Genomic DNA, 25467 nt, shown 5'->3' with positions numbered 1-25467 from the left:
CTAACATTAAGAAAAGCTTTGATAAATTCTCTCGATCTAGATCTTTGCAGGTGGGAGATGTGGTACTGCTTTGGGACCGCCAGAATGAAAAACCAGGAAAACATAAGAAATTTGACAGTTTGTGGCTGGGACTGTACATCATTCGAGACGTAGCTGGACCAAACTCATTCCACTTGAGCAGATTGGATGGCGAACCACTTGATCTACCTGCAAATGGCCAAATGCTCAAGCTGTTCTTCAAAGATGATATCTGATGCCATAGGGCATCCTTTGTATTGTATTTCTAACCCTACTCCTTGTTATTTCAGCATTTTATTTCTGTTTTAGGATTAGATTTACTTTTCATGTTACTAGATAGTTAATAAATGAAGAGCTTATATCTTTCTTGTGCTTAAATGTTGTATGATGATGTTTGAATGGACGCTACTTATGTTTTGTTGTGTGTTGCGTGGATGCAGATTCTGGATTCTCACATTCCTACAGTGCAGCAACGTGTCCCCAAGTAGAGCCAGATGTTGACCACTACGTGTCAACTACCCATAGCAGTACACCCCCTTTTCTTCGCAAAAAGGGATAGCGCTTGATCGACATGTCCGTGCCATTCGACAGTCATCGTCGACTTGATCATACTATGTTGTAAACCCAGTGTGCATGTGTGAATTGTAAATAATCTTAGCAGATATGAGTCATGAATGTAAATTGCCTAGGTGGACCTAATTTTCTAGTGATAATCTACGTTCCGGAATGTTTTTCATCTCACCGATCCATGATCGGCAGAGTTTTCCTTCAACCTAACCCCAAAGCCAGAATGAATTTTGTCATTAGAATCTTAGAGGAATCCTAGTGTGTTAATCTGCTAGATTATAGTTGTGTCGCAGAACTGGGTGGTTTATGAGGGTCTATGTCAAATGGGATTTCCCCCTTGGGATGTAAAGTTGTAAAAGTCATGATGTAAAGTGTCTTGAGGGTTAAGAAATGTTTTAATCCCCTCATAAGTCCTAGGTCCTAGGTCATTTTTTTCCAAAGGCTAAGTTCGAGGATCCATTTAAAAATAAATTTAAAAAAAAAATAATAATAATAATAATAATAAAATTAAAAAGTTAAAAAATAGAATAAAAACTTAAAAAATAATAAAATAATAATATTTTGAATAAATAAATGCAGAATTTCAATTTTTTAATGCATTAAAAATTCGACAGATGAGATTAAGAGATATCTTGATCCTCATCGACGGTCAAGATCATTTTGACGTGGATCACTCGAACTGGCTGTTGGGAATTATTCCTTTAAATAGGGTGCTAGGGTTCATTTGAGATCATTCGATCTGTGAGTCTTGTGTTGAAGAAAGCTCTCCAGTAAACTATTTCTGGTGCTATTAAAGAAAGACTTTGGGGTTCAAATCTTGCTGGTGTTATTCTCTGGAAGTGTTGTGAGCTATTTTATTTTCTGCATATTTTAATTTTCAGCCATCAGTAACAGCTTATTGTAGAGTATTGTTGAACACAGGTATCTTGTTCACTTGCTAGGGTTTGAATGGTATTAGAATTTCTGAAATAATGGCAAGTATCTCCATTACATCAGAGATCTAGTACTGTTTTTTCTCTCTTTATTGATGGTTGAAGTGAGCTGTGCAGGAAACCCTTATTGAAGAAGATCAGTGGGCGTTTGGGGAAGTTCTCGGCTGAACCAGCCAACTCCCACAAGCATTTTCTTGCAGAGCCCAACCAGTTTCGATCCTGGGTTTATTATTTAAGTTTGTTTTCTGATTTGCATGAGAGATTTCTAAAGCATTTCATAGTAAATCTGAAGTTCGAAAATATTATTGATGATAACTGACAAATCTGGCTATTGTAGAGCTATAATTTTGTAATTTTGGACCGGTTTCTAGGGTTTCATTTTTAATCCTTGCATATATTTTCTGGGTTTTTTGTTTTCCATTTGCAGGTTGCAGGTCTGAGATAAAATCTTGTGGGAAAATTAGTTTTTGCAGGGTCTCTGTTTTGGCTGTTCAAGGGTTTTAAATTTTGTTGCTTTCAGATCTGGAAATCTTTTTGAGAGGGTTTCATCTACAAAAACTGAAGATAAGTGGATCAAATAATTTTATCAGAGTCCCTCGAAAGTATTTTATATTGGTTGCTTGGTGGGATTGCAGAGAAAACCCGCATCTCTTCAAGTCGTTTTTCCCTCAAATGTCCAGACAAATTACTCACTGCTCGTTGTCCATTTCATTCTGCTCCTCAACAATCTACTGCCAGCCTCCACACAGCTCTCCCTCTGCGTCCTTTTTTTTTTCTATGCATTACATTCCTGCACTCCCACATAGCTCCACTTATCAAACGTGCAACTCATCTTTCTCTGCTGCGTCCTCAGGTTGCCCACGCAGCTCCTCCTCCTCCTCCGCTGCAACGTTGCCATTCACTTGCTGGTTGCCCCACGTTTCATAACGCCCCGCGCTGCCATACTCATCTGCGTCCCTCAACCTGCAACCAAACCTATTGCCTTCACCCATTAAATTCAACGCAGACATATCCCTTGCAGCCGCATCTTCAACGCTCGAAGTTCCTCTGCTTGTTGTTGAGCATCCCTTCCGCAGCCAGCTTAAAACAATCAACCATAAGCACCAGCACCCTCTCCGTCCACCGTCGAAGAGCATTTCGCCGTCAAAATCTGCAAATCGCACTGTAAGAATCACGTTTTTATTCATACGGGCCAAGTCTTTTTTTTTATGCGTTGAATGGTAAGGTAATGTTAGCTTAGTTTTAGATTTCATTTTATTTCATGAATAGGAGTTAACGTAGGTCTTTTTTTTGTTGTTTGATTTGTTTTAGGTTTATAAAAATTTAAAATAAAAAATTTCGATTTTGCTTTTAGATTTTTTGATATATATATTGATGTTTCATTTTTTATGTAAGTTTGAACTTTTTATTAAGCTTTTGATTTTAGCATTAGATCCTTTAGGCTTAGCTTAATTTGTATAGGCTCTAGGTTATTTTTGATTCAAGTTTTAAGTTCATTTAAAAATAAAAAATAATATTTTTTTTTTAAGACTTTAGTTTCAGTTTAAGTTTTGATTTCAAGTCTTTTTTTTATAATCATAAAATTCATAAAAATTATAAAATCATAAAACAAAAGGGGGTTCTAGATTTTAATTCTATAGTTTAGTTTAAGTTTTATTTTTATTAATCATAAAAGATAAAAAATTATAAAAATTAAAAATCATAAAAAATTATAAAAAATTTATAAAAGATATAAAAATTTTCTTTTCTATAGTTTAGGTTTTAGATTTAAAAGTCTCATTTATTTAGACTTTAGTTAACCTAGTCTTGTTTTATTTGAAAACATAAAAATATTTTGGAAATATTTTGCCAGTTTGAGTCTTAGCTCAGGAATCTGTTGCTTTTTATCTCTTCCGCTGAGGCTAAAATTTTGATCATTTTTATGTGATTTAGCATGCTTGAATGATCATGAATGAGATATCTGGTTAGCGTTTAAAATTACATGGTTGTGTATCGAACTTTATCTTTCGAAGTTTTAAATTGCTGAGTATCATTTAAGCATTTTCTCGCATTTGATAAAATTTAATCTTTGTTTAAGTTATTTGATGATAAATGATTGCTCTACATGGTTTACATTTATGCAACATTTAGTAAGTAATCATTTAAACATTAACTTCATAAGGCACTGGTCTATTTATTTAACAAATCAATTTAGTGCTTGTTCCTTCGTGTCTCCCAACCCAACTGGTTCACAGTTGGTCATCCATTTCCCTATAGGGTCTACCCCCCTTAGCCACGGGAGACATGCTTAAACGGAGAGATCGGGGATCAAAGTGACAGTCCCGGGTCTGAGCGTTGTCGTGACAATCTGTGCAACAACACTTCTAATGTAAGTGTTTGAACTTTGATTTTATCACTTCCCTGCTCCTTATGGAAGGTCTCTTTGATCCTTTGGGAATCATTATCAATCTAAGAAGAAAGAACCAAGACTCCATTAATGGATGTAACGATTATCAACTTATCTTATGAAGTCATGGTTTGAGCTTCAGTTTTGTCGACAACTTTAATAAATTCATCTCTTTGGAAAACAAGTCTAACCTGATTCATCTTATAGTGATGTCCTGTTGTTTGAAAAAAAATCCACCCATATATTTCAACATTTATTTGATGTGTAGTATTTTTGTTTTTTTAGTTTGAAATAAGCATTGTTCAATTTATTGATAATCCTCCTGTTTTTTTATTGAATCACATAAACCAATCATATGTGAGACCCTATATATGCTTCAACGCCAAGGGGGTATGCAATTTGTGGATTGAATCTCTTCCAGGGATTCAAAATCTTAAAGTCTACTAAGGAGTTGCCCATGAAGGAATATGTAGTATTAGGAAGTTTATCGATGTTGCGTATCCTATCAAATTATCTTAATAGTGAGAAGAGCACATTGCAAAAACAAGTGCGCCTACTCCCACCTAAGCACGCAGTTTGGTGACCCTACCTTCACACTTTAATTCATCACCAAACACTAGTTCAATCGTTTCTCAAATCTTCATTCAACTCGTCAATACCCAAAATGGTTTTCTTTAAATATCAACAGTCATGGTTTTATGGGTACATTACAAGGTGAACTCAACATTACAAATTTTTGCATCTGGAATTGATGGTTTCAGAGTGCTAAATCAGACTTTAACACATGGTTGTAGATCTTTGTTGTTAAAGGGTTAAAGATTGGACAGGTTCTTGGCAAGTAGTGCACAAGAAACACATATTGTTGAAATATCTAAGTCTGACACGTTAGAAATCCCTACTGCATTATCTGGTTTAATTTCTCCTACTTGTTCATTCCATTAACAAGTTATTTATAGATATAAATACTGAAATAAACACAAATGCAACCTTAACTCATATACAGATCAGCAATTGACATGCTGAGACAAACACACAAGGGGCACCGTTATTTTTGGACAATCATCCCCAAAAAAACCCAATGTGGGAAAACCGACGCAACAGTTCTGAGGGTTTTATTATTATGCAAATTCTTGAGTACAACTAGGGTGTTAGAAATGGCTCTCCCAACAAAGATTGTTACACAGCAGTAATACCTCTTCTCGGAAATAGATATTTAGCTTCTCAGCTCTAGTCTGCCCCACGAAAATCCTTTTGGCGCTTCCTCTTGGCCCTGCGTCAGCCCTGCTAGCTTTAACTCAGCTCCTTAAGCCTCTACATCAGCCTCCTGGCTCTTTGCATCAGCTTTCTGGCCCTCTGCCGCACCCACGCAGGCCCCTTAGCCTCTGCGCAATCCCCAGCTGCCTCTACGTAGCTCTAACTACCTCTGCGTCAGCGTCTGCGGTCACTACGTTGACCCTCTAGCACTATCCCTGCCTCTCTGCTATGTACTCACTGGCTCTCGCTACAACAGACCAATAGCTCGAATTTTCTCAGCAAGCCCCACTCCAGAAAATCGAACTGACTAATCAACTTGGTGTGTCTCCAACTGACCCTCAAGCCTCCTCTTATACTTTTATTGTTGAGTCTTCAACGGTCGAGATGAAGTCTCTAATCAACATCTAAGATTAGATTTGGCTTGATCCATGTCATTTAAAACATTCTCACCCACTTTTATATTAATACCCATTAATATTTTAATTTTCCTAAGTTTAGACTTAAGGACCCCATTAAAATATTAATTATTTTAATATCTCTCCAACCGGGTGGAGTTTTCCCCAAACCATTTTTGGGTGTTGAAAATCTTATGTGCCTTAGCCTCTCCACCAATTTTCATGGCTAGAGCACATTCGATGCTACCACAAATCAACACATATTACCGGGACAAGTTTCATTTTGGCAGCAAGATCCCTATACTTGTGCATTTCCTGCCACATAGAGCAGTTATGGGAAGTCAAAGACTCCTAAGGGTTATGGTTGGATTTTTAAGATTTCACTTTTTTCAAGATTCACTTCCTTCAATTTTTTATGTTTCTTGAAAGTCATTTTTTTGGAATTTGATCACATATTTGATGGCCTTTTATGGAGATGTGATCATGGTTTGTGTTATGCCTCCTGCTAAATGAGGTTCCAATGATGGCTTTCATCACAATCTAGTTCCACAAGACAGATGTTTCTTGATGGCACCAATGGATCAATTGATAGATATAGGGGTCATTCTATGGACACGCAATTTTCCCTAACAATCCCCTTATGGTACGTCCAAACACTCCCTCAATAGTGGTGTGTGACGTCTAGAGGAAAGTGGCTCGTGAAGAGTTAATCGCTTATGCCCCTTGAACCTAGAAAGATTTCATTGATTGGCTAGTATCGAGCACCATGTGTATCGTGATATTTCAGCATGAGGGTCACATGTTTGTGCATGCTCTTGTCATTGGAAGGGGAGGTTCCACATGGTCCCTGTTACCACATAGATTGCATGGGGGTCTAAGCAACATGATCCCATGCTCCTATAGCAAATTTGAAGCAACATGCATGAGCATATTCCAAATCATCAACATCATTGATCATACATCTTTGATCATCAAAGATAGGCCAGCAGTTTCCCCAGGGAGCATTCCAGGGATGCACATACCTTTTTAGGCATGGCCCTTATTGTTCACTAACAAATCCTAAGAATTCCTAGTAGTTGATTGCTATAGCAAGTGTGTAGCACCTTCATGTCAAGGTATTGATGCAAAGAGACTTGCCCCCAATGTCATTTTCATCACATTCCTCACTATCTTCAGCATATGGATGGTTTCCTTGTTGGTGTACTTGGTTAGGAGGGTTCATTTAGAAATCCCAACATTTCCTAGTAGTTGACTATTGTAGGAAGTGTGTAGTTCGTCATGTAAACATATTGATGCAAAGAGACTCACACCCTTGGGGTCCGTTCATCACATTCCTCACTATCTTCAACATGTGGATGGTTTCCTCACTATCAAATTGCCCCTTTTCACCCCTTTGAGTAGCATGGTCATATTTTGGTATTCCAATAGCTTTACCATGTGTTTTATTCTTACTAGAGATATTTAGCATGTATTTGGATACTTGCTAGTGGACATTACACATTTTTCAGGTTCACTGGGATTTATTAACAATTTTCCTAAGTTTCAACTAAGGTTTCTGTGATTAATTATTTAAACAATCATAATTTTCACTTGTCTTAGACACCTTGGTTATGTTGGTTATGAACCCACAAGAGATGTAACTTAAGTTCTTGACCTTGGTGAATAAAATGGGGTGCACCACCTTGGGCCCACATGTGGAAGAAGCAAGTTGTCATTCTTTTGGAGCTAGGAAAAGGGGTTGCACCCCTCAAATATACATTGCAGCTCATTTCATAATTATTTTGGAAAAAAGCTCAAGTTGGCCAAAATGATTTCTAGAAGAAAGACTTAGACCTCTCTAGAAGCCATGTGCCCTCATTAGCCCATTATTGGAGATAATTGTTAGAAACTAGTTGTTGGCACCATCATTATTTAATATTTTTACCTCCTGGAAATTATTATTTTATCTAAAAGGGTTTATTAGCCCCCATGGGGTAACTACCTTAGAAGCACTCTCAAGGGGTATATTGTTGTTGATTTCACGTGTCCTCTCGCTCAAGCTCTCCAGACTCAGACATTACTCTTATTTTCTCCTTTAGGTACATCATTGTGTTAGCTCAATTGCCATATATCGATTCTCCACCCTCACCCCTCATATTTACAGATGCACTTGTGGATGGTACGGTTTGGTTAGAGCATGTTCTACTTTAATATTCCAAGTATTGGTGTCTTGCTTGAATGTGGTGCTATAACTTCTTTGGTCTTGTTGTGAAAGTGGTAAACTCTAATGAAACCTGATAACACTTCATTATAGTTTTATTCTTTGCCTCATCATACCATTGGGGACATGGTTTTCAATTAGAAGTGTTATCGTGCCCATGGGGCTTTGGATTGACGGTGAATGGGTGCACCGTTAAGGCACTCCTTGCGATAGGTCACCGGTTCAAATCCCCCATGGGTACTTAGGTCAGTCTAATAGATAAACAAACAAAAAAATTAGAAGTGTTATCATTTCTTGGGTCACCTTGTACTATAGGAAAACTAGTGAAGATAGTGTTTTACACATACTTGACCCCTTCCTTAAATTCCGTCCATAAAAAGTCTTTCCCCTTTCATGCTTGATTTATCAAAGATGACAACAAGGTCTATGTGAAGAAAGCCCAAGTCATCAAAGCCAAAAAGGAATTAAGAGATGGAGTAAATCAAATTAAAAGCCAAAAAATATAAGAGTGAATGCCACTTCGTTATGAGGCCATTTCCCCTTGTCCCGTGGTTGTCTATGAATATCTAAAGAAAAAGGGACTTGTTCAATGAAATGAATGCTTAAAGAAAAAGGCAAAAGGCGTAGAAAGAAACAATGCCAAGGAAAGGCATCCAATACTAAGATCCCTCTTTAAAGGTCTCTATACATCAATGCATGGCTCTTGAACGCTAGATGAACAAAAATATAAGATCTATGCATACTTACCGGACTTTGACGATCATCACATGAAGTTTTCCCCTTCCTCTTTCTTTATTTCCCACCACTTGATCTAGAAAACACACTTTGTACTAGGACTTGACACACCTATAAGGGTTAATTGTTGTTCTCCCATCATAAAACTTAGGCAAATTATAAAACTAACTTTTGGTATGTTGTGTTTGAAGAAATCTCTAAGGGTATACCACATAATGGCGACATCAAGGAGTTGGACTCACCACTCCAAGTGCCATCAACATTATCTCATCATACACCCCAAACTACACTTGGATTTTGCATAATGCCTCCATAGCCCCTTAAGGAACTAGTCTATCACCTATTTTTATCTTCAACCCAAAAGCCCAAAAATTCTTCATCTTTTCCTTTTATTTCTTTTGTTTGTTTCACAGCCTAGGGTTTTACTTGTCATATCTTGATCTAAGTTGTCAAATCCACGGGGGTTTTCATTTGCTTATATCTTTGCATACTTGGATCCCTTATGTTAATCATTTCACCAAGGGTTTCTTCATTTGAATTAGCATAACAAGGGTTCATATGGTTTTATTTGTAAAATTTCAGATCTGATCCTTTGTTAACAACTCAAGCATTCATTTCAAATTATCTTGTTGAGTTGTCATGCTTGGAAGAAACTAAATGTTGACTTGTGGGAGCAACGGATGTGCTCTAGCCATGAAAATTGGTGGTGGAGAGGCGAAAGCACATGAGATCTCTAAGACCCAAAAATGGTTTGGGGAAATTCCACCCGGTTAGAAAGATATTAAAATAGTTAATATTTTTAATGGAGTTCCTAAGTTTAGACTTAGGAAAATTAAAATATTAATGGGTATTACTATAAAACTGGGTGAGAATGTTCTAAATGACATGGATCAAGCCAAATCTAATCTTAGGCATTGATTAGGGACTTAATCTCGGCCGTTGAGGACTCAACAGGAAAAGTATAAGAGGAGGTTTAAGGGTCAGTTGGAGATACACCAAGATTGATCAATCAGTTCGATTTTCTGGAGCGGGGTTTGCCAAGAGAAATTGAACAAGTGATTTGAGTTGCAGCGAGGAGCAGTGAGTACATAGCAGAGAGGCAGAGATAGTGCCAAAGGGCCAGCGCAAAGATTGAGGAGGCTACACAGAGCCAGCAGGAGCCACGCAGAGGCTGAGGGGCTTGCATGGGTGACGCAGAAGACTAGAGAGCTGACGCAGAGAGGCAAAGGGCTGATGCAAAGGGTTCCAAAGTTATGCAAAGGCTAGCAGGGCTGACGCAGAGCCTTGCAGAAGCGCAAGAAGGATTTTCGTGGGGCAAACTAGTGCGGAGAAGCTGAATATCTGCTTCCAAGAAGAGGTATTACCGCCGTGTAGAAATCTTTGTTGGGTGAGCCAGTTTGGCACCCTATTTGTACTTAAGAAAGCTGCTTAATAATAAAACCCTCAGAACTGCTACACCGGTTTTCCTGCATTGGGTTTTTCCAAGGACAATTGTCCAAAAATAACGATATCCCTTGTGTGTTTGTCTATTATTTTAGTTGATGATCTGTAGATGAGTTGAGACTGCATTTGTGTTTATTTTCAGTATTTATATGGTTAAATAACTTGTTAAGGAATAAACAAGTAGGTGAAATAAACCAAATAATGCAGTATGAATTTCTGACGTATTAGACTTAGAAATTTCAACATGGTATCGGAGCATTGCAGATCACAGGATGACTGAAGGCGCCAGCATAATCAGAAATATTTGCAGCAGTAGCAGCTGTCCCGAGAGACAGAGCTACTCCTAAGCAAAAAGCAGCAAAGATGCAGTGACGCAGAGGGCCTACGTCACCATTTCGAGCCAGAGAGAGGGCCAGCGCAGAGGCAGAGAGAGGCAGAAGAAGCTCACAAAGAGCCACATCATCCTACTCAATCAAGTAGGCTTGACGCAGTTGGCCAGAGGAGTGATTCAGCATTTGTCAGGATTGCGCAGAGCTGGAAGACTTAGTTCCTTCAGTTGTTGGGGCATAAGGAGCGGTGGGCAGATTGTGGATTAGGAAGCTGGTGGGGTGTTGTTGTCGAAGCAAAACAGTACCTAACGAGATAGAACCAAGGTAGGGGGAGTCACTGCCTTGCCGGATTTCTAGCCAAGAAATCCAGATCCAAGTTACAATTGCAAAAAGGATCGGAGAGAAGCGGATCGACAGTTGGCGGGAAGATTTCCAGCAGGGAAATCGAGACTCAGAGGGAGTCTAGGAGAGAACTTCCAAGAGGGAAGTCGATACTCGGAGGGAGTCCAGAAAAGAAGCGGAAATGGAAATGAACGGACTGAGGGATCAGGATGAGGCCTCCAACTTTTTCATCTAGAAGGCCCGGATCATGTTTGTTCTGGATAGACATTGCATCAAGGGCTTCGGCTTGAAAACTGTGGCTATCCCAGTCGATCCAACTGATAATGAAAGGTATGAGGATGCAATGGCAAAGGCAAAGTGCATAATCCTTGATGGGGCAAGGATCATGTAGTAATGCATATTGTCGAGAAGAACACGACAAAGGAGATGTGAGATACCTTGACGACATTGTATCAGGGCACTTTCGTGCAAAGGAAGATGTTGTTGGAGAATCAGCTGCGATATCAGATGCAGAAGGGGGAGCAAATAGATTTATACCTTTGCAGGTTGCAATAGATTCGAGACCAACTTACTTCCATAGGGGCCACGCCGGATCAGGAGTTCATGGTGAGGACTGCCCTGAATGCAGTCTCTGAGGATTGGGAGACATTTGTCCAAAGCATTTTGGGCAGAGTTGATCTTCCAGGATGGGAAGAGATGTGGGCAGCTCCTCACCAAGAAAAGATCAGACAGTTGACCAAGGCAGGAAGTAGCAGCAAAGGAGGTCAAATCAAGAAAGAGGAGAAGGATGTGGCTCTAGCATCTGCGGGACCGCAAGGGAAGAGGAAGAAAAAGGACATCTCCAAGGTGAAGTGCTTCCATTATGGGGAGTTGGGTCATTATGCAACCCTGTGTCCCAGGAAGAAGAATAAAGGAGAGGCTTCTAACTCCAAGGCAGCTCCGGCTAAGGCGAAGAAAAAAGTATAAACAGATGACGATTGTGCCATGAGTGCTCATGCACCTCTAGAGAAGAGGTGGGGAGACATTGAGCCGTAGTCAGGAAGACTACAGAAGATGATGGGCAGGATCCTTGAGGTACCCAAACTCTTGGATCATATTCGGCTACAAGAGCCCCGAATGACAGTAGCAGGATGACGGATGTCGGTAGAAGCAAGATGCGGATGGAGCGACAAGGCAACGCTAACGTGCTAGGGTCTGTAGCAGGGCAGTGGGGGTTGCAGCAGTGCGAGAGGTACAGAGGTGTTTGCAGCAATGTGAGATGCACAGAGGTGGTTGCAGCAATGCAAGAGGCACAGAGGCGTTTGCAGCAGCGAAGAGGCAGCAAAGGGAGCACAAGATAGCAGCAGAGGTAGCTTCGGCATCAGGAGGCTTCCGGACTGACAAGGATGTCAGTGTTTGGGTAGATCAGTTACTTACTTCTCGGTAACTGAGTTGCAGTGCAGCAATTAGCAGTGGTAGTGCTATGGGCAGCATGATGCAGCGTGTTGAGAGGAGCTACAGTACAAATGTAGCAGTGGCAGTGGCAAAGCCACAAGAAAGCCAAATTGTTGGAGCAGAAATTCGATTTTCAGTTGCAGGGTTGCAAAAAAGTCGAGTTGCATGGGTTAGTGATTCCAGCAGTCAAAGGGAGCAGCAGCAGCTCCGATTTTCGTTGAACATATTCCTTGGTTGGACGCAAAGGTTTTGCAGCAGCATAACCAACGTCGGGTGGAAGATAAAAGCACACACAACAAATGGAAAATTTCTCTTAGGGAACTTTGAGTCTCAAAAGTTCAAATTTTTCAGGCAAATTGGCAATAGCAGCTAACAGATTGGCGCATTCCATAAGAGAGTGTGAGTAGTAGAGTAGCAACCAAGTAGAGGGAAAGAGGGAGTGTTTGACTTGATCAGAGATGGCCGCAGTGGGGCTTCAAGATCAGGATAGGTTGGATGGAGCTTCCAACTACGTCATCTGAAAGGCTAGAATGTCCTTCCTTCTCGATAAATATGGCCTGAAAGCCTACATAGATAATGTGGTGGCAGTTCCCCGCGATGCAAATCAGCTCAAAGAATATAAGAAGGAGATGGAAAACATGACGTTGTTGAAGTTGGATGGAGTCTGAGATCATATAGCCTCACATTTGGCAGACAATGTGTTAATTTTAGGTATGTTCTATGCTTAGAGCAATTTATTTCAATTTTCACAGTTAGCTCAATATCTTTTCCAAATTAGCAATCACATCAGCATTAAAGTAAACTACAAATAAAACATAAACATAAATCGCAGAAGACAAGCCAAGACAAGAGGACACAAGATGTGGCGCTAGCCAGGGACAAACCCCAATGTGGGGAACCCTTGATCAATTCTTCCTATATGTTCTTCAATAGTTCAACAGGGAGAGAGAGAGAGATAGTACATTTACAAAAGAAGTCAACACTTTGACTTATCTAGATAAGAGCACAGATCATCTCTAAGAAGATGATACATGAGATCAGTTGAAGACATGCTGCTTCAACTGATTCTCCAAGGTGACTCCTTCAACTATCATTGTGTTGCACCTGTCAGGCCAGGCAGTAACTCCTCAAAGCAAAATTGATTCGTATATCTTATTCCTTCAAGTTGGTCTTTATTATATACATGAGGGAGATTGTTCACTTCATCTCCCGATGACTGTTCATGTCACTTATTATTTATTTAGATTGCTTTTATTTATTCACCCAATCCTGATGATTAGGTGTCAACATTCCCCCCTCTAATCTGAAGGGATGTTGGTGAGTCCAAGCATCATTCTGAATCGTTCAAGCTTTTCTCTTCCAAGTGCTTTGATGAAGATGTCAACAATTTGCTCATTAGTGGAACAATGACAAGGATGGATTATTTTGGCCTCAACATGATGTCGAATCAAGATGATATTTGGTATTGATGTGCTTCGTTCGATCATGGAACTTTGGGTTCTTAGCCAACTTTATTGCATAGGTATTGTTAATCATGAGTGGAGTTAATTGTACTTGTTTTACCTGCAAATCTTCAAGAATTTTCCTGAGCCACACAATTTCTTTTGTTGCTTCAGCTGCAGCCACGTATTCTACTTCTGTTGTGGAATCTGTTTGAACTGATTGTTTGCGTGATCTCCAGGAGACAGCTCCTGATCCAAGACTCATAGCATATCCTGAAGTAGATACCCCAATTTCTTTGTCTCCATCGAAGTCTGAATCAGAGTATCCAATCAAGCTGAAGTCGTCCACTTGTGAATACTTGATTCCAAAGTCTTGAGTTCCCTTCAAGTACCTTAGAACTCTTTTTGCAGCAGATCAATGTCCCTCACAAGGCTTTTGCATAAACCTGGAGAGGATTCCAATAGCAAACGAAATGTCTGGTCTGGTAGTAGTTAGGTAGTTGAGACTTCCTACAAACTATCTATATTTTGTTGCATCCTCAAATTCTTTTCCTTCAATAGATGTGAGCTTTAAGTTTTGTTCCATTGGAGTAGTAAGAGGATTGCATTCTGTCATGTCAAACCTATTCAACAGATCTCCAATGTATTTCTTTTGAGAAAGAAATATGGACTTCGGATGTTGGGTTACTTCAATACTAAGGTAGTAATGAACATAGCCCAAATCAGTCATTTCCAAGCATTTCCCCAATTCCTTCTTTATAGATGCAATGTAGCTTTCATTGTTCCCTGTCATCAAAAGATCATCTACATATACCACAAGATATACAACTGTTTTGCCAACTTTCTTGACAAATAAAGTTGCATCATCAAGATCATAATGTTTGAAATTGAGTTTCAGAAGACGCTCAGTTAGTTTTTCATACCAGGCTCGCGGTGCTTGTTTGAGGCCATACAAAGACTTCACAAGTTTGCATCCTTTATGTTCATGTCCTTTCACAGCAAATCCTTCAGGCTGGGGCATAAAAACATTCTCTTTTAGATTTCCATTCAAGAAAGCAGTTTTTACATCCATTTGATGGACTTTCCAACCGTTCTGAGCTGCTAGGGCAAAGAGTGTCCAGATGGTAGCCCATTTTGTTGTGGGGGCAAAAGTCTCCTCATAATCGACCCCTTCCTTATGTGAAAAACCTTTTGCCACAAGCATAGCTTTGTACTTGTCAAGTGAGCCATCAGCTTTATACTTGTTCTTGTAGACCCACTTGTAGCCAATTCGTTTGATTCCTAATGGAAGATAAACCAGCTTCCAAGTGCCATTCTTTATGAGGGCATCATCTCCTTTTGCATCGCTTTTTTCCATTCATCATGAGAAGTAGCTTCTTTCAAGGAAGTTGGTTCAAAATCTGTAGACAAGTTTGATTCACAATCATAAGAAACATCCATATCAACAGGTGAATTAGAGTCATCTACATCACCTCCATTTTGCCGGTTTGAATTTCTAGTTCCTGTCTTTCCAACCTCATCAGGATGAACACTTTCAAGTGTCTTTGTCAGCCACTTTGGGGGACCTTTCTCAGATGGTCTAGGTTGCTCCGCTAATTGAGTTGGGACTGAATCAAGGTTAAGTCTCCCAATTCTGTCAATCACATCACTTAAAGCATCATCTGTTGTTGGAGTTTCATCCATGGGAGAGTGTTCTTTAGAAGAAGATTCCACATGTTGATCTAGTATAGGAATCCCCCCTTCAAGATGTGGAATCTGATTATCAAATTCTTGAAATGATTTTGCTTTTGCGAATCTATCCAAGCGATCAAGTTGCCGCTCAACAACATTGTCAATGTTGGATGATTCAAGAAAAATTACATCTCTAGATACAACAAACTTTTTATTTACTTCATCATAGAGACGATATGCTTTGGAGGTGTTTGAATACCCCAGGAAGATACATTTACGACTTCTAGCACCAAGTTTGTTTCTATGTACCTTTGGTATCAAGGCATAACAGGTGGAACCAAAGACCCTGAGATGCTTTACCGAAGGAACATGTCCATACCACATTTCATATGGAGTCTTGTTTCTAATAGCATTAGATGGACATCTATTCTTTATATATGCAGCACATAGAAGAGCATCAACCCAAAACATTATCTTTACATTTTTGAAGAAGAGCATGGATTGTACCATATTTAAGATTTTCCTATTCATTCTTTCAGCTACATCATTCTGTTGGGGATTATAAGGCACAGTTGTTTGACGTTTGATCCCATGTTGGCGAAGATAGTTTTCAAATTCATTTGATGTGTATTCTTTTTCATTATCAGTGCGAATAGACCCAATATGAGATTGTGCATCATTTTCAATCCATTTATGAAAGTTCTTGAATGTTTGAAAAGCATTAGATTTGTTCTTCAATAAATAAACCCAACACATTCTGGTGTAGTCATCATATATTTATTTCCATTTGCAGAAGGAACAGGTGTTGGACCACATAAATCTAAATGAATGAGTTCAAGTTTTCTATGTGCTCTTGAATGTGAACATGAAAAGACTGTTTGCTATGCTTTCCTAGAATGCAAGCATCACATTGCTTAAGTTTCCTAGGAATTGTAGGGAATCCAGCAACACCATTTTTCTTCAACAAGCGGAGGCTGTCATAGTTCAAATGTCAAAATCTAGCATGCCATAATAAACTTGATGGAAGTGTACCTTCTTCATAATGAGAATTGTATGAGAAATGTTGTGCACGAGCAGAGGTTCCTTGCAGCTTGAGAAGCCTTTCTTCTTCTATTCCCCTCATGACAAGTGAGTGGTCAGATGCTTTTCTTACCTCAAGCTTGTCATCAAACATATGAATGGAGTGACCTTGCTGGCGGATGTGGACCAAGGACAGCAAGTTTCTCTTGAGCTGTGGGAGATATAGAACATGATGCAGAAGAAAGTCTGGAAGACCAGGCAGTTTAAGCCTGATTGTGCCAAGCCCTGATGGCTTGATTTTTGATTGGTCTACAAAGTATACTGCTCCATCAACATTGTCAGTAAATTCTTCAAAAAAATCTTTTCTATGAGTCATGTGGCAGGTTGCTCCTGAATCAAGCAAGCAATCATTTTTCCAAGAAGTAAGTGAAGCATTAAATAAATCTTCATTTACTGCAATATTACATTGTGTCGCAACATAGTGAGCGGATTCAGGTGCTTTACCTTTGTCTGTATCTTTAGTTTTACCTTTCTGTTGGTTTCTTTGCTGCCCAATTTTGTCCCGTGGTAACTTGCATGTAGAGGCATCATGTGATCCATTTCTCTTGCAGCGTATGCAATGCAAATCTGCCTTTTCTCCTTGAGAGTGTCTGCCCCCCCTGCCTTTGAAATATCTTCCTCTTCCTCTTCGACCACCTCTTCCTCTTGAAGAATCTTGAGCAGGATGTTTTTCTTTATGAGCAAGGCACACAGCCTCTTCAGAAGATTCAAGGGTTGTCTTCTTTCCAAAAGCTTTCTCTCTTTCAGCAAACTTTTTCACAAGAGTGTCAAAGGTGATATCTTTGAGATTTCCATTTGTTTGTAATGACTCAAGATAATTGGAGTAAGTAGGATAAAGTGCCTTGAGAAAAGCGATACGAGGAATATCTAATTCAACCTTAGTGGATTTGATATCATGCATTATAGACTTTACTTCAGATGCAAGAGCAAGAGGATCATTATTTTGCAATTCAAGAGTGAAGAGTTTAATCATGAGTTAAACAACTTCAAGTGCAGAATGTGAGTCATAGAGTTCTTTCAGCTTTTGTAAGGCTTCAAAAGTAGTTGAAAATGGCGAAATATGGCGAGTCACCTCTTCATTTATAGATGTTGCAATTAATGCATAAGCTTTGTTGTTCTTGTTTTCCCAAATGACGAGCTCTTTGTCTGAGGTAGGCTGTTCTGGCTCTTTGTCTCCGTCTCCAACACACACTCCTTTCCACAACTCATTGAAAATGAGCGTGTGTTTTATCATCCGGGACCACTTAGGATAGTTCTCTTTGCCAGTGAGAACTATTCCCACGATGGATATGATTGAATGCATACTATAACAAAAAAACTTCTGCTGCAAAACTTTTACTCTTAATGGGAAAAAAATATAGTTCTGATATGACTGGACAGCAAACTCAAATTGACAGCAAATGTCAATACCCAAGAGATATATATCGGCCTTTTTTTGGTAATACACACTATTCAAAATATATATCGGTTTCTTTTTACATTGATCACCCAATGCAGCCCTTCAAAAAATTTTAACACACAGCTGAATATCAAGGGACAGCATCCCATCCTCGAAAGTATGTAATAACAAACCTAAGTCTACCTTCATAAATGGAAAAGGAATCCTCATAATATTCTTCAGTACAAATAATGTATGCCTATTTTAAAATTACAAAGGCAAAAAGACGATGTATTAATGAACATTGCAGCGTTTCCTAGCACTCCATTATCAAAGCGGTATTCCATTAAACTTTGTGGTCTCATTACATGCAATAATCAATCCTTCAACATTTCTTGGCAAGAGGAATTTGCTCAATTGACAACCAGTGGATACTCGTTCACGAGGAGGAACAATCATCAAAACACTCTCATGCCGCTGAACAACACCCATGACAGTCACTGTACTGCCTTCCTTGATGTGTCCTCGTAGATCTTCAGAGGCTTTGATTCACGCACCAGCAGCGTTTCACACAGTAAACTTGGTCATGGAGACGATCCATGCACTCAACACAGTAATGCTCTCAACGCAATAGCATGGAATGAGCAACGATTCAGCACTCCATCCTGACACGGCAGAGATGGCCTTCAATCCGCTCAGAATACAATTATGCAATGGGCGCAAAACAATTATGCAGCAATATAATTATGCAGTGGGCACAGAATGGGTCAGAATCACTTATGGCAGATAGAGCGCACAAGGGTAGTGGACAGAGAGCGCAGTAGGCAGAAGGGAGTTACAACTATTTTTGGGGCTGGCTCTGATACCATGTCAGGTCAGGCAGTAACTCCTCAAAGCAAAATTGATTCGTATATCTTATTCCTTCAAGTTGGTCTTTATTATATACATGAGGGAGATTGTTCACTTCATCTCCCGATCACTGTTCATGTCTCTTATTATTTATTTACATTGATTTTATTTATTCACCCAATCCTGATGATTAGGTGTCAACAGCACCTCGTCATCATGTTGCACCTCACCATGCTGCACACATCATCCCAATGTTGGACCTCATGACCATGCTGTACACATCATACTGTTGCACCTTATGCTACACTGTTGTCCCATGTGCCATTGTTGCACCATGCTGCCACAGTTGTCCCATGTGCCATATTGTACTAAGCACCATGCCTAGTTGTCCCATTTGCTTGCTGCATCTTGTTGTTGCTGCTATCCCAGTGTGTCATCGCTGCACAATGTCATTGTTGTCCTATTTATCATGCAACTATCCCTTGCAGCTTCATGCTTGCCACTACTACCTAGTTATATTGTTGTAGTTATTGTCCCTAATAGTCATGTTATCCCAATTGTGTTGTCCCAACATGTTGTTGTCCATAATGACATTGTTGTCCCATCATTGTGCTATCCCAACATGCTATCATTACTATCATGCTGCCCATGCATCTTGTTGCACTATCATGCATTCAAACTTCATGTGTCACCTTGTTGTAACATTCCTAGCACTATTGTCCCACTGTTAGTGACTGTTGCTCCTATGACTGATAGTTGTCCCATTGTAGCCTTGTTGTACCAATGTGTTTGTTGTCCCAATCTTATTGTCAATGTTTCAATGTGTTAGCAACACCATCCTATTGCTGTTATCCCAATGAATATCACAGCTCCCTTCCAACACTTTCGGACCCCTGTGTGCCCTTAAGATAGTCTTGAAATCCACACTAGAATTTCTTTTCTTTGTTGCGGCCTAACTCAGAAGTTATCCTCCTCAACAAGCTACTTTCTAATGTATATTGTGTGTTGCACAATGGACTGTGGCTAGGGCATCCTTAGGACAGCAGCTTGGGCTTCCTTAGGACTGTGTCTAGGGCTTCCTTAAAACAGTGTCTAGGTCATGCGTAGAAGCTAGGGCTAAGGCTGCGGCTAGGGCAAATTGTTAAGCCTCCTTTCCTCCTACGTCTTAGGGCTACTTCCTCCTAGATTTCTCTCACACTATAACCCAAGACAAGTGGAGAGAAATCAAGAGAGAAGTGTGTGTGAAATGACTCTCAAGTCATCTCCTTTTATACTAAAATGTTGAGCACATGTGGGGTTTATTTGGTTGCTGGCCGACCTTCACGAATTGTCTTATAACACAAATAAATTCATAGCTCCATGAATACTTATCGGAATCAGATGAACTTTAGATCAATCCTACACCTCTCGATGAGAGGGACCCAAGAAAAATATCAGCTGCCATAAATAAGATGACCCACATGGAGTTTGGCCCTAGTTGCCAAATTTTAACACAAGGGTACAGCCAGAGAAATGTGGGTAGAAATGTGGGTAGTTTTCCAGGGAGGAAAAAACCTGTGGGTTTTCATTTAAAACAAAAATCCAGTACATATTCATGATCAGCTTAGATCGAAACAGAGGAGGTCAAAACATCTAGCCTCACGGGAAAGTTTTTCACATCAAAAAAGACACCAGGCCTACCTGAGCCAAGGTACACATGTCACTGGTAGAAATTCAACCCATGGGCTTATAGATATGGAGAAGAGAAATTATCGACTGATTGGTGGCTGTGATGAATATAAGGTTTCCAAGAGAAACAGCAACGTAGGAAGATCAAGATGAGTTTTTACTCTCTGGGCAGTGGCTACTTGTGTTTGATGGTATTTTTGGGGTCACAAATATAACTAATTTTTTTTATTTGAAGACGGTGATTTAAAGAATGCCGGGAATTAAAAGCGGTTAGACGGTGATGTTCGGAGAATTATACGCTTTTGGTGTAAGACCCTTGGCCATGGTGGAAACATTGGTACCTACTTCGAATTGGGCGTTTCCACTAAAATTAATACTTGAAATGCCATCCAATTACATTGCAGAAGTTTTCTCTATTTTCCAATGTTGTGCAAGGGTTCAGAAAACAAAAATAAGAAAATCAAAGAAAAGAAATCAAGACAAGACCTGAAAATGAAGATTCTCATAAAGACGAAAGCATCGAAGCCAGCAGCCGACAGGAATTCGTCTTCGGATAAACGCCATGCTCTAAGAATCCAACCAGGCGAAGGCACCAACCTCTCTAAACTGAAAGGCCCTTCTCTCTTGGCCTGCTCCTCGGCCAACCCGCGAGGGGCGTACACATACACATTGCCTGGCTGCTTTCTCAGCACCGAATACAATGACAGAAGCAGTACGCTCAACCCTGTGTTTATGCCCACAGAAGTCAGCAGCGCTGAAACTATCATTTCCGCCTGAACTCAATTCTGATCTCTCTCCAATTTAACGACTCGACATCACCTCATTCCGATCTTCGATCATAGGAGATTAAATCCAAGATAATAGAGCATTAAGTATCGCGCTTGTCATGTCCTTGACCTTCGGCTGTAACACACCAACCAGTCCAACCTTCTTTTCTCCTTTAGAGTGTGAAATTAAACTTCCCTACCATTTTTCCGCTTTTTGGAAGTAGATTATTAAATACTCTGATAGAGAGAGACGGCGTACGTAATCCGTAAACGAATTATTATTTTTCTATTCAAAGCGCCACATCATAATCTGAAGGAGATGGGGTATAAGGCAACTGAACCGTAAATACTTCTTTAAAATAATAAAACAAAATAATGCTGGCGCCTAGCTTCCCTGGAAATTTTTTTGCGGATAATTTGTTCGTCCTAGTTTGGTTAGTTTATAGTTTTTTCAAAAGAAATTTCGAGTAACGTTGACCTTTTAATGTAAATTTTTTGTGGATAATTTGTTTGTCCTAGTTTGGTTAGTTTATAGTTTTTTCAAAAGAAGTTTCGAGTAACGTTGACCTAGAAGCCATTTTATCCATCACCATATTTTGTATTAGGTAAAATGACCACCTTTCTCAAGCATTTAACAATATATATTAAACGGTTATTTTAAATGTAGTTATTATAATTTAAATTTATAGTGTCCACGAGTAGTAGTTAAATTTATTAAAAAACTATTTCATATGTACTTTTTTCAAGATTCATCATTTTATATAATATCTTTTCTTCTCTTCTTTTTCTTTTTTCTTTTTTCAAGTTTCATCATTTTATATAATAATTTCTTTTTTTCAAGTTTCATCATTTTTATATAATAATTGAAAAGATATATCTATGTATAGGCATAATAGTGTTTTTGTCATTGAGGAAACTAGACTGACAGTAAAAAAAAAAAAATGTAGTTTTAATTCAAAAAATAACATATAATTGATAATGGCCAAATAATTTCCTAAACATGTTTGCTGATATCATTTTTTCTTGCATAGTATAAATATCTAATCTTATCAAAATTGCAGCAGTGTTGCCTATATACCATATAAACAAGAAACATAAAAATGTCCAAAAGATAAACTCTGTCAACAAAACTATGAACCATAATGAAGCTCATGTAGTATTAGAGATATCGATTGGAGCTACTAGAGTGTGTGGTGATGTCGGGCCCTTGCCACGAGAATGTATGATCTCAATTTGGACTAGCCGAAGAGCCATATCTCGATGTTCAAGTGACATATCGCGGCTTCAACTATGAAATTTCCCGACTTCAATTGAAATTGACCTAGATAGGGAATGAATTAGAATTGAACACTGGTAATTGGGGTGTTGGAACATCTGTATATATACCTCTCTCTAGGGATAATGATCCTCTCTTATTATTGGGAAAAGATTCTCAAAGGCATGCTCGTCATCCAAAGTTCTTTCTCCTCTCATGAACTAAGAAGGCTACAATTTGTCAGATTGGTAATGTATGTTGGTTGTGGAAAAGGTATAAATTATGAGAGTAAATTTGGAATAGTTAGTCCTTTTGTGAAATTCACGCAAAATAAGGAAGATAACAAGTACGTTGGGTACTTATGCTCATGGGCCAAGAGAAAGCCGCAATTCATCGTTGATATATTTGTATTTTGTTTTGGTGGCACTGATTTAAGGTTTTGTTGTCCTAGAATATCAAAGGAACCTTATGCATAGTGCAAATTATGATTTCATACAGTTCGTCATGGTTGTTAGTAATGTGGTGATGGGGAATCCATTCAGAGAGGAAAGGCTTTAGTTTGGAAAAAATTGACAGTTTCATCGCACAAATCAGCATCAATGGAGGTCATTCTGCTTATATGAAGCATCACATGAAAATGTTCAAACCTTGTATATTAAATACAATCAGTTGGAAAACACAGTCGTGACTTCATTGAAAATATTCTGGTAGAGAAAAAAGAAGCACTCACACCACAAGGACGATGAGCTATGTTGTCTACATCAATAAATGGAAGAGATTTGGGGCATTATTAGCAATATGTCTCTCCAGATGTCCCCCGTAGCAAGCATAAAAAGTCATGAGAGCAAGTCATCCTTAGATCCGGTTGTGCTCTCTAGAAGAAGACAATGGAAGAGATTTGGGGCATTATTAGAAATATGTCTCTCCAGATGTCCCCCGTAGCAAGCATAAAAAGTCATGAGAGCAAGTCATCCTTAGATCCGGTTGTGGTCACTCTAGAAGAAGACAAGAAGGTGGACAATGCCAAGGTCCCTCGACAATCTATGCAATGATAATGTATTGTAATTTTTGCTTGATTTTGTCGACCTTTTGGAAAGTTTTCACTTCAAAAGACCAGTTTTTTGTAAGGCAAACTTGTCACTAGTTAGGCATTATCCATGAGAGGATTAAGGAGTCTATAGACTTATCCAACCATAGTAAGAAGGCATATATCCCTCTATGATGTACAAATTGCATCCCAAATGTAGAATTTTACTTATAATATATATTATCATTACCATTAAAAAATATTAATAATGTCTTCTCTTGGGACGACTGAGTAGTTGACACAATGGGATGTTATCCCCTCCACTCGGTTTCAAATCCAAGGGTAATATCTTTGGATTGTTGTGATAAGGCTGAAGGAGTAGGCTCCCTCATCCTCATGCATTCTCGACTCTTGCTAAGTCATAAATTCCCAACATATTTGTCTTAAGGGCTATGGATATACTCTTCCTGATATATTTGGCTTAGGGCTATTGGATATACTCTTGGTGTTATAGTGCCAATTGTCAAGTTTGATCTCAAGCCTAGCCCAAATTACTCTAACAAGTTATTAATTCACCATGTTATATAAATAAATAAATAATAATTATGCAATTTCAATAATTTATATCTATGGTTTTAACCATTATTTTAAGTTTTTAATCAAATAATTTAAAATTAACATACATATACACACACACACACACATATATAGATTCATAATATGGAGATTTATTCTCATTTTGTCATGGAGATTCATAGTTTGTAAATAGGTTGTGTACATTAGATCTAAATTCATCTTAACTCTCAATCTACCAAGCACACAAAGGATCAAATCTCTTTTCACTTTAAAAAAATTACACCTCAAAAGATTTGATCCTCTAACTGCTTAATAAATCAAAAAAATAAATCTAAATTTATTTAATTATAATTATAATTATTATTTTATAACATTTTAATTTTGTGTAATTTAACAAAACAAAACATTTTAATTAATAATTATTATTATTATTTTATTTATATAATTTTATTGAATAAAAATATTGATAAGACAAGATAAATTATCTTCCATCAAAATCCAGTGACCTATACCAAATAAATATATATATATGTATGTTTACTTTAAAAAAAAATCTACAACATGCACAGAACACGTGTACAGCCATCGCCACGATGCACCCTGTGATGCTTCTCCCAGTTGAGCGCATCCCATAATCTCTATTTTATAAATAATCACAAAGATAACAATAACAGTAAAAAGACACTTGTATTTTTAACGTTATTGGAAGTCAATACAAAATTATTCTAAATTTTTATAAAGATATGTTAGAATTATTACTTGAGATATCAAACCATATCGGGTTTAATATAATAAATTAGTCGTAACTTTTTAATATTTTTAAACAATCTCGGGTTGAATATAAATAAATTAGTTGTAACATGTTTTTAAAGTGTGTTTTTTTGGGAAAATAATGGAAGGGAGGTTTTTATATTGAAATTACTTTTAATATAATTTGTCATATAAAGTTTTAGGAGGCAATTTAATTGATGATTAAATAATTTAATTAATAACTAAAATAATGTGAAATTGTGTAAAATAGGAGGACAAGTTGCACACCTCAGTTTTATGTAAAATTTCAGGGAAATATAAAATTAATTTGGTTAAAAAAATATATATTATAAATTAGTATTTTTTCACGAGAAATTAAAACTAAATATTCATGTAAAGTTATTTAAATGTGAAGTTCGCTTGGGGGAGCTCAATTGGTAATGGTCGTGGAAATGAAGTCTTACCGAACCGGAGGTCTTGGGTTCAAATCTTGTGCTATCAAGAGTGAGAAATTGAACATAATGAAGATATAGTCCTACCAAACTTACTAAAAAAAATAATTAAATGTAAAATAACATCCAAAATAATTTATCAACTCAATTCTTTAAACTTAACTATAATTCATTAAACAAACTAATTTAAAAATTGAAGCAAAAATTAAAAATAAAAAACAAATAAAATATAAAAAGTTCTCAAATGAAAAGAGAATGGGTATAAATACAAAAATAAACAAACTAATTTTTACAAAAATTAAAAATACAAAAACAAATAAAATATAAAAAGTTCTCAAATGGAAAGAGAATGGGTATAAATACAAAAAGAGAATTGGTATAAATACAAAAAGTGAGGCATTTACTTTGAATATATTCCCAGCATAACCAATCAAATCAAAATTAAACTAAACTTTCTAAACATAAATTTTAAAATTAGCTTAACTATAATTCATTAAACAAACTAATTTAAAAAGTG

The 25467-nt window shown here is 38.0% G+C and overlaps 1 protein-coding gene across 3 annotated transcripts in view; it reads right to left on the bottom strand.

The window, feature by feature from the left end:
• The window catches only part of LOC149224614 (hyperosmolality-gated Ca2+ permeable channel 2.3-like), a 373352-nt gene that overhangs the window by 343460 nt on the left and 4425 nt on the right, over positions 1–25467 (bottom strand). The window contains exon 1 of one of the 3 annotated variants that reach the window (XM_089386186.1): positions 20610–21044. The exons of the other annotated variants lie outside the window; for them this stretch is intronic. Within the exon in view, the coding sequence (XP_089242312.1) occupies positions 20610–20890 (281 nt within the window). The 5' untranslated portion in view covers positions 20891–21044. Of the gene's footprint in view, positions 1–20609; positions 21045–25467 lie in introns of those variants that run through there. 3 annotated transcript variants of the gene reach the window in all.

This window comes from Pinus tabuliformis, chromosome Q, assembly GCF_031772625.1.
Source record: "Pinus tabuliformis cultivar Carrire ecotype Pingquan chromosome Q, CPIR1, whole genome shotgun sequence".
NCBI classification, from domain to species: Eukaryota; Viridiplantae; Streptophyta; class Pinopsida; order Pinales; family Pinaceae; genus Pinus; species Pinus tabuliformis.
The sequence above is the reverse complement of the archived record's forward strand: the minus strand, read 5'-3'. Positions and strand labels throughout refer to the sequence as shown.